This window comes from Felis catus, chromosome E2 (genome assembly GCF_018350175.1).
Source record: "Felis catus isolate Fca126 chromosome E2, F.catus_Fca126_mat1.0, whole genome shotgun sequence".
Lineage (NCBI taxonomy): Eukaryota > Metazoa > Chordata > Mammalia > Carnivora > Felidae > Felis > Felis catus.
Window position 1 is genome coordinate 42,601,552 of NC_058382.1, and position 14,373 is coordinate 42,615,924.

At 48.5% G+C, this 14,373-nt stretch overlaps 1 protein-coding gene and 1 long non-coding RNA gene across 7 annotated transcripts in view; one reads left to right on the top strand and one right to left on the bottom strand.

Moving 5' to 3' along the window:
• Window positions 1-13,812, bottom strand: part of LOC102900873 — a 26,904-nt gene extending 13,092 nt beyond the window's left edge. For 2 of the 5 annotated variants that reach the window (XR_002150054.3, XR_006590395.1), the window contains exon 1: window positions 13,500-13,812. This is a non-coding gene — a long non-coding RNA (uncharacterized LOC102900873). The remainder of the gene's footprint in view (window positions 1-13,499) is intronic. The other 3 variants (XR_891174.4, XR_442067.5, XR_006590394.1) reach the window with 3 other exon arrangements.
• A 41-nt stretch (window positions 13,813-13,853) lies between these two features.
• CBFB (core-binding factor subunit beta) overlaps window positions 13,854-14,373 on the top strand; it is a 57,272-nt gene continuing 56,752 nt past the window's right edge. Inside the window, exon 1 of one of the 2 annotated variants that reach the window (XM_023244834.2) lies at window positions 13,854-14,206. In XM_023244834.2, the coding sequence (XP_023100602.1) occupies window positions 14,129-14,206 (78 nt within the window). In that variant the 5' untranslated portion in view covers window positions 13,854-14,128. The remainder of the gene's footprint in view (window positions 14,207-14,373) is intronic. The other variant, NM_001305028.1, reaches the window with a different exon arrangement.

Sequence of the window (14,373 nt, forward strand, 5' to 3'; positions counted from 1 at the left end):
AGGGCCACAGGCTCATCGCCAATGGGCTACCTCTCCTGGGTCCCTGCGGTGCACAACCTGACTGGCCACCTGTGGGCTTTGGGAGACCCAAGAGGTATCAATCCTGCCTTCCAGAAGCCCACGGGCTGCCAGGAGAGACACTCCAGGGGCCTAGCAAGAACCCCAAGTTAGTAGAAGCTCTGAGGTCCAGAGAGGCATCAGGTGAAGGAAAGAGGGGCTCAAAGAGGAGCAGTGGGGTCAGATGCCACCACTTCAAGGCTTCTCCTTCCCCAACTGACCCCTTCCCAGCCCAGCTGGACACACTGGAGCCCTGTCCTGAGGCACAAGGTAAGCCTATGCCCAAGACACACTACATGAGGCTGAAGTTTCTAGAAGAGAGGAAGCAGTTGGGGGGAGGGTTCAGGAAGAAGTTTCACAAATGGGGTTGACCAAAGAGATCTGCTGTTTCCCCCATCAGTGCCACAAGGGGCTGGGTTAGAGGTGCTGAGGTCCCTGACCAGTACTGGGTACAGTGGCATGGGTTTCAGGGTGGCCTTTACTCTGTGCCCTCTGCCCCCACCCCTCTCATGTCTGGCCTTAGTAGGAAGGGGCTGGCGACCTGCTATGTGCCCCGAAGGGCCAGATTTCCTGTGAGTGAGAGGATATCACTCTTCTAAAGGAGTCAGAACTCTCCTTCTGAACTCTCCTTCCACATACCAAATTCATTGACTGTGTGGAGAGAGAGTGCCTGCGAGAAATTGGGTTATGGGGATCGAGGGAGGAAGGGATGCAGTGACAAAGATACCACCTTGAGTCCTTCATGAAATGAGGTGGAAGTATATTAAAGCATGAGGAGAGAAACAGAAGCAGATGAAAGAGACAGTGGAACAATCCGCCAAGAAAGTCAAGGGGTAGAGGGAAGAAACAGAAGCAGGTGGACACACACCCAGACAGGCAAATGGACAGAGAGCCAGGGCGGTGCTGAGGCTGTTCAGGCTGGAAAAGAGAAGTACCCGGGTACTCAGAAGATGGCAGTAAGCATGGATTTGTTTCTCATCCCCGTTGCCTGGCCACTGAGACCTTGGAGGGGGATGATAGAAAGGGTCAGCTGGAAAGGCTGTGAGAGCACGGTGGAGATGCTGACCTAACGTGGGTGAGGTGGTGAGTCAGAGAAGTCTTCTGGAGGAGCACGTGAAAGGACCAGTAGGAAAGAGTGGAAGGTCTGGAGGCAGAGAGGGAGGGGAAGCTACGTCAGCTAGAAGGCACAACAGAAGCAAAGGCCTGGAGATTGGAATTAGCCTGTTCCATCCTAGCAGCTCTGTGTATGTGTGGCCCATGCAGAAAGGCAGGGGAAGCAGGGCGCAGAGCTGGAACACCAGCCCTATAAGCCTGGGAGGGAGCATGGACTCTACCTTGAGGCACCAGGGAGCCATGGGAGGGACATGTCCTGGTTAGACTTATCTTCCAGAAAGATCTCTAAGATTACAAAGTACAGACAAACTGAAGGAAGAGAGAATAGAAGTGGGGACACCAGGGCAGGACAATGCAAAACTAGACAGTGAGTCCTTCGTGGAAGAGAGCAAGCAAGTTCATAAAGCTGAAGGACAGGACTTGGTGACAGATGAGGAAAGAGGAGGTAGAAGTTGAGAGAGACTCCTAGATGTCCTATTGTACCAAGGAGCTTTTGACAAAAGCAGGCCAGCTCTGACCCTTCCCCTCCTCTACCTACCAGATGGCCCCAGGGGCACTCTGGCTGAGAGCTCCCCCACCCAACCCAGCCTGGGGACTCATCACTCCTCTCCAGGAGCCTGGGAGACCTCAGCCCCTACCTACTGGATCCAGGAAAAGTCCCAAGGGGGAGTCCTGTCCAGGATGGGGACACAAGCAAGGCCTAGTGTTGCTGGGGAAGCCCCTTTTCTCTCCCTTCCCTCCATGGAAAGCTAATCCAGACAGGACTTTAGCCTATTACCACTGACTCCATAAAATCACAGTAACTCCATGGCTGCAAGGAGTTGGGTTTGAGCCTATTGGTCTGTGGGGCAAAATGGAAGGGGAGGAAGACCCATTTGAACCCCGAAAGAACTCAAGATCAGATGGTCTCACAGAGCAGAGTTCAGCATGCCTCTTTTAGGCTGAATTTGGAAGCTGGATATTCCTGTCTGGGCCTATTTTTCTGTGTGTGTCCTCAGGCAAGCCACTTGCCTCTCTGGGCCTGGTTCTCATCTGTGCATCTGGGAACAATCCCGGTAGGACACTACTCCAACCCCAGGCCCCTCCAGCTGTGGTCTAGGACTCATCCACAACCAGCTCTTTCAGCCACAGACACTGGTGAAGAGCATGATGGTGACCTCAACAAGGAGCCACTGGGTGATCATTATGAATTTCCTACCATTAGGGACTAAGAACGCTTTTGAGGGGGGCCTGAATGTGGAAGAAAAGCCTTTCAGGAAATTAGCACCAGTGGCAGAAAAATTCATCAAAAGCTGGCAGAGGCGTCTGTGGCTGATTCATGTTTCTTAACTAAGGAGCAGCTCTTCTGGCCTGGAGGAAGGACTGCTATCCTCCAGGGCCTTCCAGAGACTCCAGATCCAAGACTCTAAAACTCTGGTTTTGTTGCTGGGCTTCTCAGGAGCACCACCAGGAGCACTACCATCAATTTGCTACTTCTGAAACATGGAATTCTGGAGTTCAGTGGTAGAAAAGGCCACTGGTGGGCAGGGATCTTGAGTTTTAATACAACTGTTTCCTCTGCTGTGTGACCTCAGACATTCATTTGGCCTCGCTGATCCTCCCTGCCAGAAGAAATCCTGACTGCCTGGCTTTTAGGTGACTAATTTATCTACAATACTCAGCACATCTGGGAAAAAAATAATTTTTTCAAAAAGTGAAGATGTAAACATACCCAAAAAACTCTTGGTAATGGAAATCTAATGTGAGAAACAGGGAAACAATCAGGAGCCCATTGTGCTGGGTGGTATAGGCCTCCCTCCCACATCGCCCAGGTTATGGTAGACAAAAGAGCTATTGCAGCATGCACCTCCAGGGGGCACCACTTACTTGGTTTACAGGGTGAATGAAAGCCAGGCTGGCACCTGAGTTCCAGCCCTGCCTCCTCTGGGCTTGCCACCTATACATGCGCTTACACCACACGTGCCTCAGAGAAGGCTCTGACTGGGCGATTGCTTGGTCACCACCTAACCAAAGCATCTACATCGGGCAGTCTTTGGAGGCCAGTGGACTCCCCTCAGTCCATCCAAGGCTGTCTTTGGCTACCAGAGGTGGTCCTTCTCAGTCAGTTGACGCTAAAAGAAGCAGAATCCTTTGACATAGCAGCCCCTAGCGCCTCAGGGAATCCCTTCCAGGGCCACACACCGATTCTGTCATTGACACCTTCCCTGGCTCACTATAAAAGAAGGCAAGCCAGAGGCAGTTACCCTCTGCTATAGAAGAGCATGCACTCCCAGCCTTGCTCTGCCAGCTTCCTTTTCATTTTCAGGCCCCTTCTCAGCTCATTTTATGGTATTTTGACTGGACCTTGAATGAACTCAAATTGTTATCCAGGGCATCCCTTGACTGCCAATATTTATAGTTGGATTTGTATCAAAGTACAGAGTTGTAAAAATCCTAGAATTTCAGAGCCAGATGGGACCTTTAAGATTGTCATAGCCACCATTCTTTGAGAGCTTGTAACTTTGTGCCACACACTAACCAAGGTACCATCTGGTGTTTTTGCCTGTCCAATACATCCATTCCTTTTCCTGCTATATTGCCCTGTTGACAGCAATTCAGTGTCCACAGTTCAGGTATGAACAGATAACCTAAACATGGCCTATTAAAGTCAACCCCAGATTTTTGTGGGAGTATCAGGAAAGGGCAGTCCTCACCACTGGGGGGTGGGGGAGGGTAAGTCAGCATGTGAATGAAGCTAAAACAGAAAAATAGAACCAAGAGACTGAGAGAGATAGACAGACAGACAGATTTCTGGTGTCAGTGCTTGAATACCTGGATCCAGCCATGTCTGAAGTCACTTACACACGCAGAGCTTTCAGTTAAATGAGCTAATACTTTCCCTTTTTTGTGTGAGCCAATTTTAATTGGGCTTCCATTACTTGAAACCAAAACAGTCCTGACAGATACAAGTAGATGTCTTTGTCCTCAATTTATAGATTTAAAAACTGAGGGTGGCACCTGGGTGCCTCAATCGGTTAAGCATCTGACTCTTGATTTCGGCTCAGGTCACAATCCCAGGGTTGTGGGATCAAGACCCAAGCTGGGCTCTGTGCTTGGCATGGAGTCTGCTTAAGATTCTCTCTCTCTCTCTCTCTCTCTCTCTCTCATTCTCTAATTAAAAAACAAAAACAAAAAACTGAGGAACCACCTAGCTCTGGGATCTTAGAGAAGTCACTAAAATCCTCTAACATCAGGTTGCTCTAACAAAGAATAAAGGGACTGAATTTCTTCAACTTTAGGACACCTTTGCTCTTCTGGAATCTTTCTCTCCGGGTCTACCTAGCCATATGCTCTTAAATGAGATGGCCACTTGTTCTGAATCCCAATTTTCTGAGCTGCAAAATAGGACATTAATTCCTTCCCTCCTTACCTTGAAGACACTTGGGAGAGTCCAATGAGAAAGTGTTTAGAAAATTACTTTTACTAAAGCAAATGTTATATAGTGTCCGTATTTGATGGATGACAAATCTCAAGTCATACCAGACAACCATTCTCATCCCAAAGTGGCTCACGTCTCTTCCAAACAACTTTTAAAAGACTTTTTAAAAGAAAACTTAAGGAAGCACCTGCATGGCTCAGTCAGTGAAGCGTCCAACTTTGGCTCAGGTAATGATCTCATGGTTCGTGAATTCAAACCCCGCATTGGGCTCTGGGCTGGCAGCTCAGAGCCTGCTTCAGATCCTCTCTCTCTCTCTCTCTCTCTCTCTCTCTCTCTCTCTCTCTCTGCCTCACCTCCCCCACTTCTCCCTCTTCTCTCTCTTTCAAAATATAAACATTTTTAAACTTTATTTATTTTGAGAAAGAGAGAGATGAGACAGCATGAGTGGGGGAAGGGCAGAGAGAGAGGGAGAGAGATTCCCAAGCAGGCTCCAAACAGCACAGAGCCCGATGCAGGGCTCAAACCTACAAACCCTGAGATCATGACCTGAGCCAAAGTCAGATGCTTAACCAAGCCACTCAGGTGCCCCAATAAATAAGCATTTTTTAAAAAATGAAAAAAATAAAACTTAAAAAGGGGCACCAAGCTGGCTCAGCCAGTGGGGTATAAGTTTGAGCCCCTCATTGGGTGTAGAGATTAGTTAAAAATAAAACCAATCAATCAATAAAACTTAACAAGACCTTAAAACACTTTTATAAAGTGACTTCTCCACAGCATCTTATTGGCCAGAATCCAAGTCAGGCCAGATCCAAGTATACTAAGGGAGATGGCACCGGGTGAAGCTCTCTTTCAAATAACTCTTAGTCACTGCCACAGATCAAGTTCTCTAGAAAGTTTCACTTGCAAGGTATTTATTAAGAAGTGCCCTTGGGATTAAATGTATTGCTAGCAAGGCCCCTGGGTGGTTCAGTCGGTTAGGCATCTGATCCTTGATTTTGGTTGAGGTCAAGATCTCATAGTCCGTGAGATCGAGGCCCGAGTTCAGTCTCCATGCTGGGCGTGGAGCCTGCTTAAGATTCTCTCTCTCGGGCGCCTGGCTGACTCAGTCTGTTGGCTCAGGTCATGATCTCACGAAAACCCCCGTCGGGCTCTGTGCTGGCAGGGTAGAGCCTGCTTGGAATTTTCTTTCCCTCTCTGCCCCTCTCCGACTTACTCTCATTCATGCACACTCTCTAGGTCTCTCTCAAAATAAATAAACACTAAAAAAAAAAAAAAAAAGATTCTCTCTCTTCCTCTCCCTCTGCCCCTCCCCTCTCAAAAATAATTAACTAATTACTTATTTATTTATTTAAAAAACCCAAAATGTGTTGATGGGAGAGGAAAAAAGCAGAATTGGGTAGAGGGAGAAGTCAAGCTACACTGTAGCCCAACAACAGCTTGAGGTGACTCCACAGAGAGCCCTGGAGCTCATGTGGCCCATCAGGATTGCTCTGCTGGGCCTTTATACTCTCACCAGTCATTGTTTTTTTGTTGTTACTGTTTGTTTGTTAAAGTTTATTTATTTTGAGGAAGGAAGAGGCAGAGAGAGGGGGAGAGAGAGAACCTCAAGCAGGCTCCACAATGTCAGCACAGAGGCCCACCAGGGACTTGATCCCATGACCCTGGGATCATGACCTGAGCCGAAATCAAGTCAGACACTTAACTGACTGAGCCACCCAGGCACCTCTCCCATCTCCAGTCATTGGATGTAAGCTGCCCAGAAAGGAAGACTTGAAGGTAGCTCTCTATAGCTCAGGGAACCCCAGAAAGGGGTGAGAGCAATCCCAGCTGCTAGGTAGCAGACCTTCAGTGAAGAGGGATCTAGGTGGCTCATCTGTGTCCATCTCAATCACCAACACTACTTAAGCTTCAAGGCATCCTGGGAGCTCCCCTGGGGCAGAAGGAGCAAGCTTTCCTAGCATCAGGTGGGCTAGGGAAGCTATCAACTGTGGGGCACCTTTGAGGAGGCTTGGTCTGGTCTCCAGGTCAGGCATTGGTGTGGAGCAGTCATTCTCCCAGCAGTTCTCAGAGGCCTCTGAGCCCATGTTTAGTGAAAGAGCATGAATTTGCCTGGCTGAGAATGGGGAAAGAAGCAAGCTAGACAGCGGAGGTTAACCAGGGCTAGAACAGTCTGAAGCTGAGCTCCTTGCCTATTCACTCAGAAGTATCATCTAGAAGAAGAGAATTATTGTCTGCTTTATTAATTGCTCCGTTTGTGTTCCTAGAGGAAAGGCAGTCTGATGAGGAGGCTGTGGGCTAGTAATTCTGTCTGCCTACTTGCAAGACAAGTCAGGGAAACCCTGACTGTCAGGATGGTTTAGAGCTTGGGAAATTTGGGAAAGAACCCAAGAACAGTGCATGGTATCAAGGCATCATCAACATGGAGCAAAAAGGAGAGAAGGTAAAAGAGGATGCATTTGGATTCAAGAGTCAATAATGAGCCAGAAGTGAATGTTGAATTATTCAACCTCCTTTATTGATCCATTGATCTCTATCTGCAGGTCTTGGTTTATTCTTGGTTGGCATTTCCTGTGTCTGAGACACTGAGAAGAAAAATGGGGGGAGGAAGGATTTTTAAGACTCAAGAAGAGAGAAGAGGCAGTGCCAAAGAGAAATTTGACTAGCAACAAATATCAAGAATCTTAAAATACCCATACTTTTTGATATAGGGGTTCTGCTTCTGGATATTGACCCTAAAATCACTATCAAAAACGTTAAGAAAAATCCTTAAGCACCACAATGTTCACAGAAGCCTATTTTATAACAGTAAATAATGGGAAACAACCTGAATAAATGCCCAACAATAGGAGATCAGCCAGGATGTCATTAGTTTTATATAATTACATGGGAAAATACTTATGCCATAGGTTAGGTAATAAAGACCATTCAAAACTGTACCAAAGAACATCATAACTATGTGCAGGGCACCTGGGTGGCTCAGTCGGTTTCGTTAGGTGTCCGACTCTTTTTTTTTTAATGTTTATTTATTTTTGAGATAGAGAGAGATAGAGCGTGAACGGAGGAGGGTCAGAGAGAGAGGGAGACACAGAATCCGAAGCAGGCTCCAGGCTCTGAGCTGTCAGCACAGAGCCCGACGTAGGGCTCGAACTCACAGACTGCAAGATCATGACCTGAGCTGGAGTTGGAAGCTCAACCGACTGAGCCACCCAGGAGCCCCAAGGTGTCCGACTCTTGATATGGGTTCAGGTCCTGATCTCATCATGAGATCAAGGCTCGAGTTGGGCTCCGCACTGATTCTCTCTCTCCCTCTCTCTCTGCCCCTCCCCTGCTCACGCTCCCTGTCTCGCTCTCAAAATAAATAACTAAAAAAAAAAAAAAAAAAAAACCAGCATAGTTATGTGAAGAAACATAGCTGGAGAAAGGCCAAAGAAAATATACTTAAATGCATGTTTAATTATTAAAAAAATTTTTTTAATTTTTTTTTTTTTGAGAGAGAGAGACAGACAGACAGAACATGAGTAGGGGACGGGCAGAGAGAGAGGGAGACATAGAATCTGAAGCAGGCTCCAGGCTCTGAGCTGTCAGCACAGAGATCGATGCAGGGCTCGAACTTGAGAACCGTGAGATCATGACCTGAGCCGAAGTCGGACGCTTGCTTAACTGACTGAGCCACCCAGGCACCCTACTGTATATTTAATTATAATTAAATTATTGTTTTGAGGTGGTAAGACTATCTTCTTTTCCTATATTCCTATATTTCCTCAGTTTTCTACAAAAAATATGCACAAGTTTTAAATAATTAAAAAAATGTAAGGATGAGGCAAAAGACACTCATATGAAGACTTCACAGTAGTAAAACGAACACAAATTAGTGGGGAGCCAAATCCTCCCAGGATGCTACTATGTCCTAGGTGTACTAGCCATCTCCTTGATGCATAATCGTATGGCCCAAATGATAGAGTAAGGGACACTGTGGAGTGGTCTATGGAGGACAATCAAAGGCCCCTGAACTTATATTCAAAGAAAAAATGTGAGTTATTGCAGCAGAGAAAGGGGAGGAAGTCATGCTAGATAGAGGGTATATACAGTAAGAGCAAAGGCACTGAGGCATGTGGGAAATGTAACAGGTCAGTATGGCTGGATTGCCACATACCACAGGGAGAAATGATGAGAGATGGGATTGGAAAGGAAAGGGAGTCATGAATGCTGGGCTGACAGTCCTTGCCTCTCTGCCATAGGCAAATGAGAGACTTGAGGGAGGGGCTCGGCGGAGGGGTGGTGCGGTTAGAGCTCACCACTGCCATTCTCTAGTCCCCTAGTCTCGTCTGTTTCCCATCACCCGCCAGAAACTTGGGAGAGCAGGGGAGGAGAAGGGGAGCAGTCCCAAACAGCCCTCCAAGACTGGTCAGCTAGGCCTCCTGACCCCAGCCTGGCCCTCTTCCCAGTACACAAGGCTCGGTCCCCATCCTCAGGCACCCAGACAAACCCCTCCGCCTCCCATGACAAAGAGGCTCCTTAGGCCCGGGCAAGATTTGCAAACGTCAAACTTGTAATTATAAGGATGAAATCATCTGGTTCCTTTTAAGCAAACGGGTTTATTGATCCCAACACTGAAGAAATGCTATTCTGGGGAAACTTACTCCTCTCAGTTTTCCTCTCCTAGTGGGATGGCTGAGCTGGTGGGGGAGGGTGGCAGGGGAGCTAAGAAGGGGAAGAACCTCCTGGGAGGGGAAATTCTTAAGGACCTAGGGGTGAGTTTTATGGTGTACTTAAATTATATCTCAAAAAAAAATTCTTTAGGGCCCAGAAAACTGCCTCAATTAGGCAGATGACACCCTCACCCCAGACTTAGGCACATCTCCATCCCCAGACTAGAAGCTAGGTAGAGCTGGGGCTTTAGGAACTGTGCCAACCATTAATTTCCCTTCTCTCTCACCCCCATCAAGTCTCATTTGTGACTCCAGATCCTATTTGTTTCAAGATGGCACAAGATTTCCCTAGTAACTGAAGGGAAACTCTTTCCTTAGAAAAAAATATACTAGAGGCTCAGGGGCGTGGGAAGACCCCACCCTCTCTTTGAGGAGACGCAGATGTGGGGAGCTGCTGACACCATACCTAGATAAAGCCATACTTTCTGCTGGACTTAGGGAGAAAGGATGTCTAGGCCTTGACCTTCCAAGCCAAGGAAAGACAAACAATTGGGCTCAGGGGCAGGAATGTAAAACCATCAAGGGCAAGGAACTGATTCTGCCATAAGGCCCATGATAGGATTCCTTCATTCTACCTGTTGGGGACCCTTTGGGAGCATGGCAGGGTGCTTGAGAAGGAAGGGCCTTGGCCGCAACTCTGCATGAGCTGGCAGTTCAGCTAGAGAGACAAGCAGGGCTTTTGGCATCTTCACCAGCAGATGCCTTAGGCTGGAATAGTTAAGAGCACAGACCTGGGATTGCCAGCACCCCTCTGCCCCCTCCCCCCCGTGCCTCAGTTTTTCTTCACCTGTAGAATAGAGTCAATAATACCAAACTTGCAGGATTATAGTAAGGAGTAAATGAAGATGATATACCCCAATGCCATTTTGTTATCTCTGATGGGTCAAGGTCTTGTCATTGTCCTGTGGTCAGTTATTTACATTTTCAGACTTTCTATTTCTTCATCTGTCAGATTGGGGCAAGAAGACTTGTCTTGGAAAGTGGTTCTCTGAATGAACTTTGAGATAAGGGACATAAAAACACCTAGCTCACAGCTTCGCAGTTGGGTCGAACAAACAATTGAGGGTTCCCATCCCCTGCTCAGTGTTACTATGCATTTTCTGTCCACCCATTCAAGATTGGTCAGGGAGTCCTATAGGAGCAGCTGCTCCAGGAAGACAGGGAAGAAGAGGCCCTAGGCTGGCTGAATCCTCAGGAAAGGAAGACTCCAAGCAGCAGGGCTTCAGAGAGAATTCAGCTAGGTTTGGGGAGTGGGAAGGGTGTTTCTAGGCAAAGAACAGATACAGTCCACAGTTGGATCCTATTAGAGGTGGTTCTTAGCAAACATCTCCATGGGGTAGTGCCTGGACCAATCCATACCGAGCTGGACAGAAACACAGAGTTAAACATACCTAAATTTCACATGGGTGAAACTTGCCTTTATTAATTTCCTTTAATGTAACTTTTTTAAATAAGTGAAAATTTTTTTCACAAGAAAAAAAGGCATACAGAGGTCAGCCGAGGAGATGGCCTCCTTCAGCCTGCGGCTTGTTTCCCAGGCGTCCTGGCTGGTTGGATGCCAGACAATGCCGAGTGGGTTATCCTGTGGCCTGGAGTTGCCAAAGGCTGTCTGTGGTGCTGCTGTTCTGGATCTGCCTCGCAGGCTTTCTCATCCCTTTCCCTCAAGACATCATTCCCTACCCCCATGAGGCTGACAATTTGTGTACTCTGTCCTGCTCTGTACTCCCACCCTCCGCCAAGACCAGCTGTAGGTCTATGAGCCCTACCTGGACCCATTGTGGAGTAAGAGTGCTGCCTTGTGGCTCATTCTTTAGAGACAGAAATGGAAAGTTTTATACTAAAGTATACCTAAATGACTATGATGGCGCTGAATGGTGCAACATGGGATATACTCTTTTCCTACTGTAGAGGCTGACCCCCCAAAACTCTGCTCCCCTGACCACTGGCCTTCAGACAGTCCTGTTGACTGGTACCAAAGTCATCGTTTGCCTCTCATTTAGACAATGGCTGCATTGTCCTAGCGTCCGAAGGTCTTTGCTGGACTGGAAAGACTTAAAGCAGAGGCAGCAGATGGATGAAAGCTTCTGTTTCTTGTGGCTTAATTCTACTTCTACTTTGATGCCTTGGAGTGGATGCTGCCTCACCCACCTCTCAGCATAAGATGCAGATGTTTTAAGGCTGGTTTTGTCTACACTTTTCCTATGATGACTTGGAGCTCCCCCTCCAGTTTCACCAGAACCTTTAGGCAGCAAAATAAAAATGGCAACCTTGGGGCGCCTGGGTGGCTCAGTTGGTTAAGTGTCTGACTCTTGATTTCAGCTCAGGTCATGATCTCATGGTTTGTGAGATTAAGCCCCTGAGTCAGCCTCTGCGCTGACAGCGAGGAGCCCGCTTGGAGTTCTCTCTCTCCCTCTCTCTCTCTGCCCCTCCCGAGCTCTCTCTTTCTTTCCCTTTCAAAACAATAAATATTTTAAAAAATGGCATCTTTTGCCAGCTGTAGCTGATACAAACTGCTCAGTAGGCCCACAATGCACTTTCACTCCTTCCTTTTGGAGAAACTGCTCTTCCCTTCTTTCAACTCATCAGGGTCTATCTGAAGCTGCCCATTCCAGGCCTCTAACAGTCCTGATGGGAAAGCCTGTGTAATAAGCTGACCAATGTCATCATGTCAGCCTGGACATGGTGATTTGGTAGAGGGGAGAGTATGTGACTCAGACTGGGCCAAAGTCCTTCCCAGAAATATGACTTAGAAATGGAGAAGTAGCTGCTCCCATCCTTTGCCAGGAAATGAATGGCATTGAAGAGAGCATGAGAAAGTTAAACAGTGACAAACAATGGAGAAATAGAAAAGAAAAAGAGACTATCTATCCCTCTCTGATTTATTTACTTAAAATAAAATGGTCCCTTTGTACCTTTAAGTTTACTTGAATTGGGTTTATGTCACTTGCAACTGAAAGAGACTTGAGGGAAGAATCTGAGCTAGATGGAAGCCCATCTGTATCTATACCCTTTCTATTTGTGCACACTCATATATTCACACAGGTTTGCTGTGGGCCAGGGAAGCATGCCCTTGGAAAGAGTTGATTCTATGTTTGCTATTCAGAAAGTGTGTTTGTTAAAACCACTAACCTACAGGTTCCACTCTACTGAAAACTCCCTTCCTGACCTTGGGAAATTGATTAATCTCTGGACCTCAGTTAGGGTGACCTACCATCCTTGTTTGCCAGGGACAGAGTGGTTTCCTAGGACATGGAACTTTCATTGTTAAAACCAGGATCGTGTCTGGAAAAGCTGGTCAGTTGGTTACCCTAGCTCACTTCCATATCTGTAAAACTGAGATTAAACTAGACAGGGTTAGGAAATTCTGCCCCACCCTGCATTCAGGTCTACATTGCCAATTGCCCTCAACACTTATTCTTGCAAGTTTTAAATTTGCAATATGGCCAGCTACTATCAACCAGAGTTGGCACCTATTTGCCATCTTTTTTTTCCTTTATTTATTTTGAGAGAGAGAGAGAGAGAGAGAGAGAGAATCCCAAGCAGGTTCCAGGCTGACAGCTTGAAGCCCAAACTCACCAACTTTAAGATCATTACCTGAGCAGAAATCAAGAATCAGACGCTTAACTGACTGAGCCACTCAGGCACCCTGTATTTGCCATCTCTGTACTGAATTTTTGACTAGCTGGAATTTTAAGGATCAGAATTTATCGAGGACCAACTCTGAGTCAGGCTCTGCCATAAATCCCATGTAAGACTCTCTTCAGCTTGGGCTAAATAACTTGCCTATAACTTGTGAATCTTTTTTAGGGCTTGATTGCACATTTGCGTAAATATATGGACTGGCCTTAGGTTATATAATTCAACTTTTCTTCTTTAGAAACTTAAATTTACTGGGTGCTCATTATGTGTTAGACCTATATAAAGACTCTCAACGCCAACACTGAGAGCTTGTGAGTGTCTGCATTTTGCGAATAGGCAAACTGAGGCTTAGCATCCAGTGCTTGTGTAAGGTTTGTGTAAGCAGTGGAGTGAAATCCCAGCTAAGGCCTGACTCCCACCAGCTCAGACCTTTCCACCATGACGCGGATTCAGCGAGATTCTCTGGTTTGTTTCCACCTCTAATCTTTGATAGGCACAGCCTACACCCCTCCCTGTCGGTTTTCGGACACAAAGTCCCCAAGGACTTAAGTTTCCTCACTCACGTTCAGGTGACAATCTGGGGTCACTCCAAGCAGCTGAGAAGCCCCAAAGTTTCATACAGTCGACAGAAAGGAACCGCGCGAGCGGCTCCCTCTCTCCAAGGTCCGGGCAGATGTCCGCAGAGCAGTTCTACACAGAGGAAACCGCGGGCCCGCAAGGGTGAGAGGGCCGCACCTCTGGCTCGCTGCAGTCCAGCCGCCCCGCAAGCGGGTGGGCGGCGCATGCGCGGCTCCGGTCGCAGAGTTGTGAATGGTGCGTTTTGTTTGCCGGAGTTTGGGGCGGGCGGGCGCACGAGGAGGAGGGGTGGGGCCGACCGGGGCGGGGCGGACGGGCGGGCTTGCGAGGTGGGCGGCGAGAGGAAGTGGCGGCGGCGGCGGCCAGGGGCGGCGAGTGCTGGGTCGGCGCGGGCGGTAGGCAACGGCTAAGGCGGCGGCGGCGTGGGCTGGGCTCGAGCGGGCGGCGGCACCTCAGACTCCCGGGAGCTGGAGCCCACGCGGGCGGGCGCCTGAAACAAAGGGAAGCGAGAGTCAGGGCGCCGCGGGTGGGCGGTCAGTCGGTCAGCGCGGAGCCGGCCAGCGGGTGCCGCGCAAGTCCGGAGCCCGGCCGGCCGGCGCGGCCTCAGGGCGGGAAGATGCCGCGCGTCGTGCCTGACCAGAGAAGCAAGTTCGAGAACGAGGAGTTCTTCAGGAAGCTGAGCCGCGAATGCGAGGTGAGGCAGACAGGCGGCGCGGAGGCCGCGGCGCGCCCCGAGTGGGCCCGGGCAGAGAAAAGTTTGGGTGGCGCGCCCGCAGAGGGGCAATCTCGCCCGGGCAGCCGCCTGCCCGCAGACTCTGCTTGTCCTTATCTGCGCCGCGCGGGGCGGGCGGGCGCTCAGGC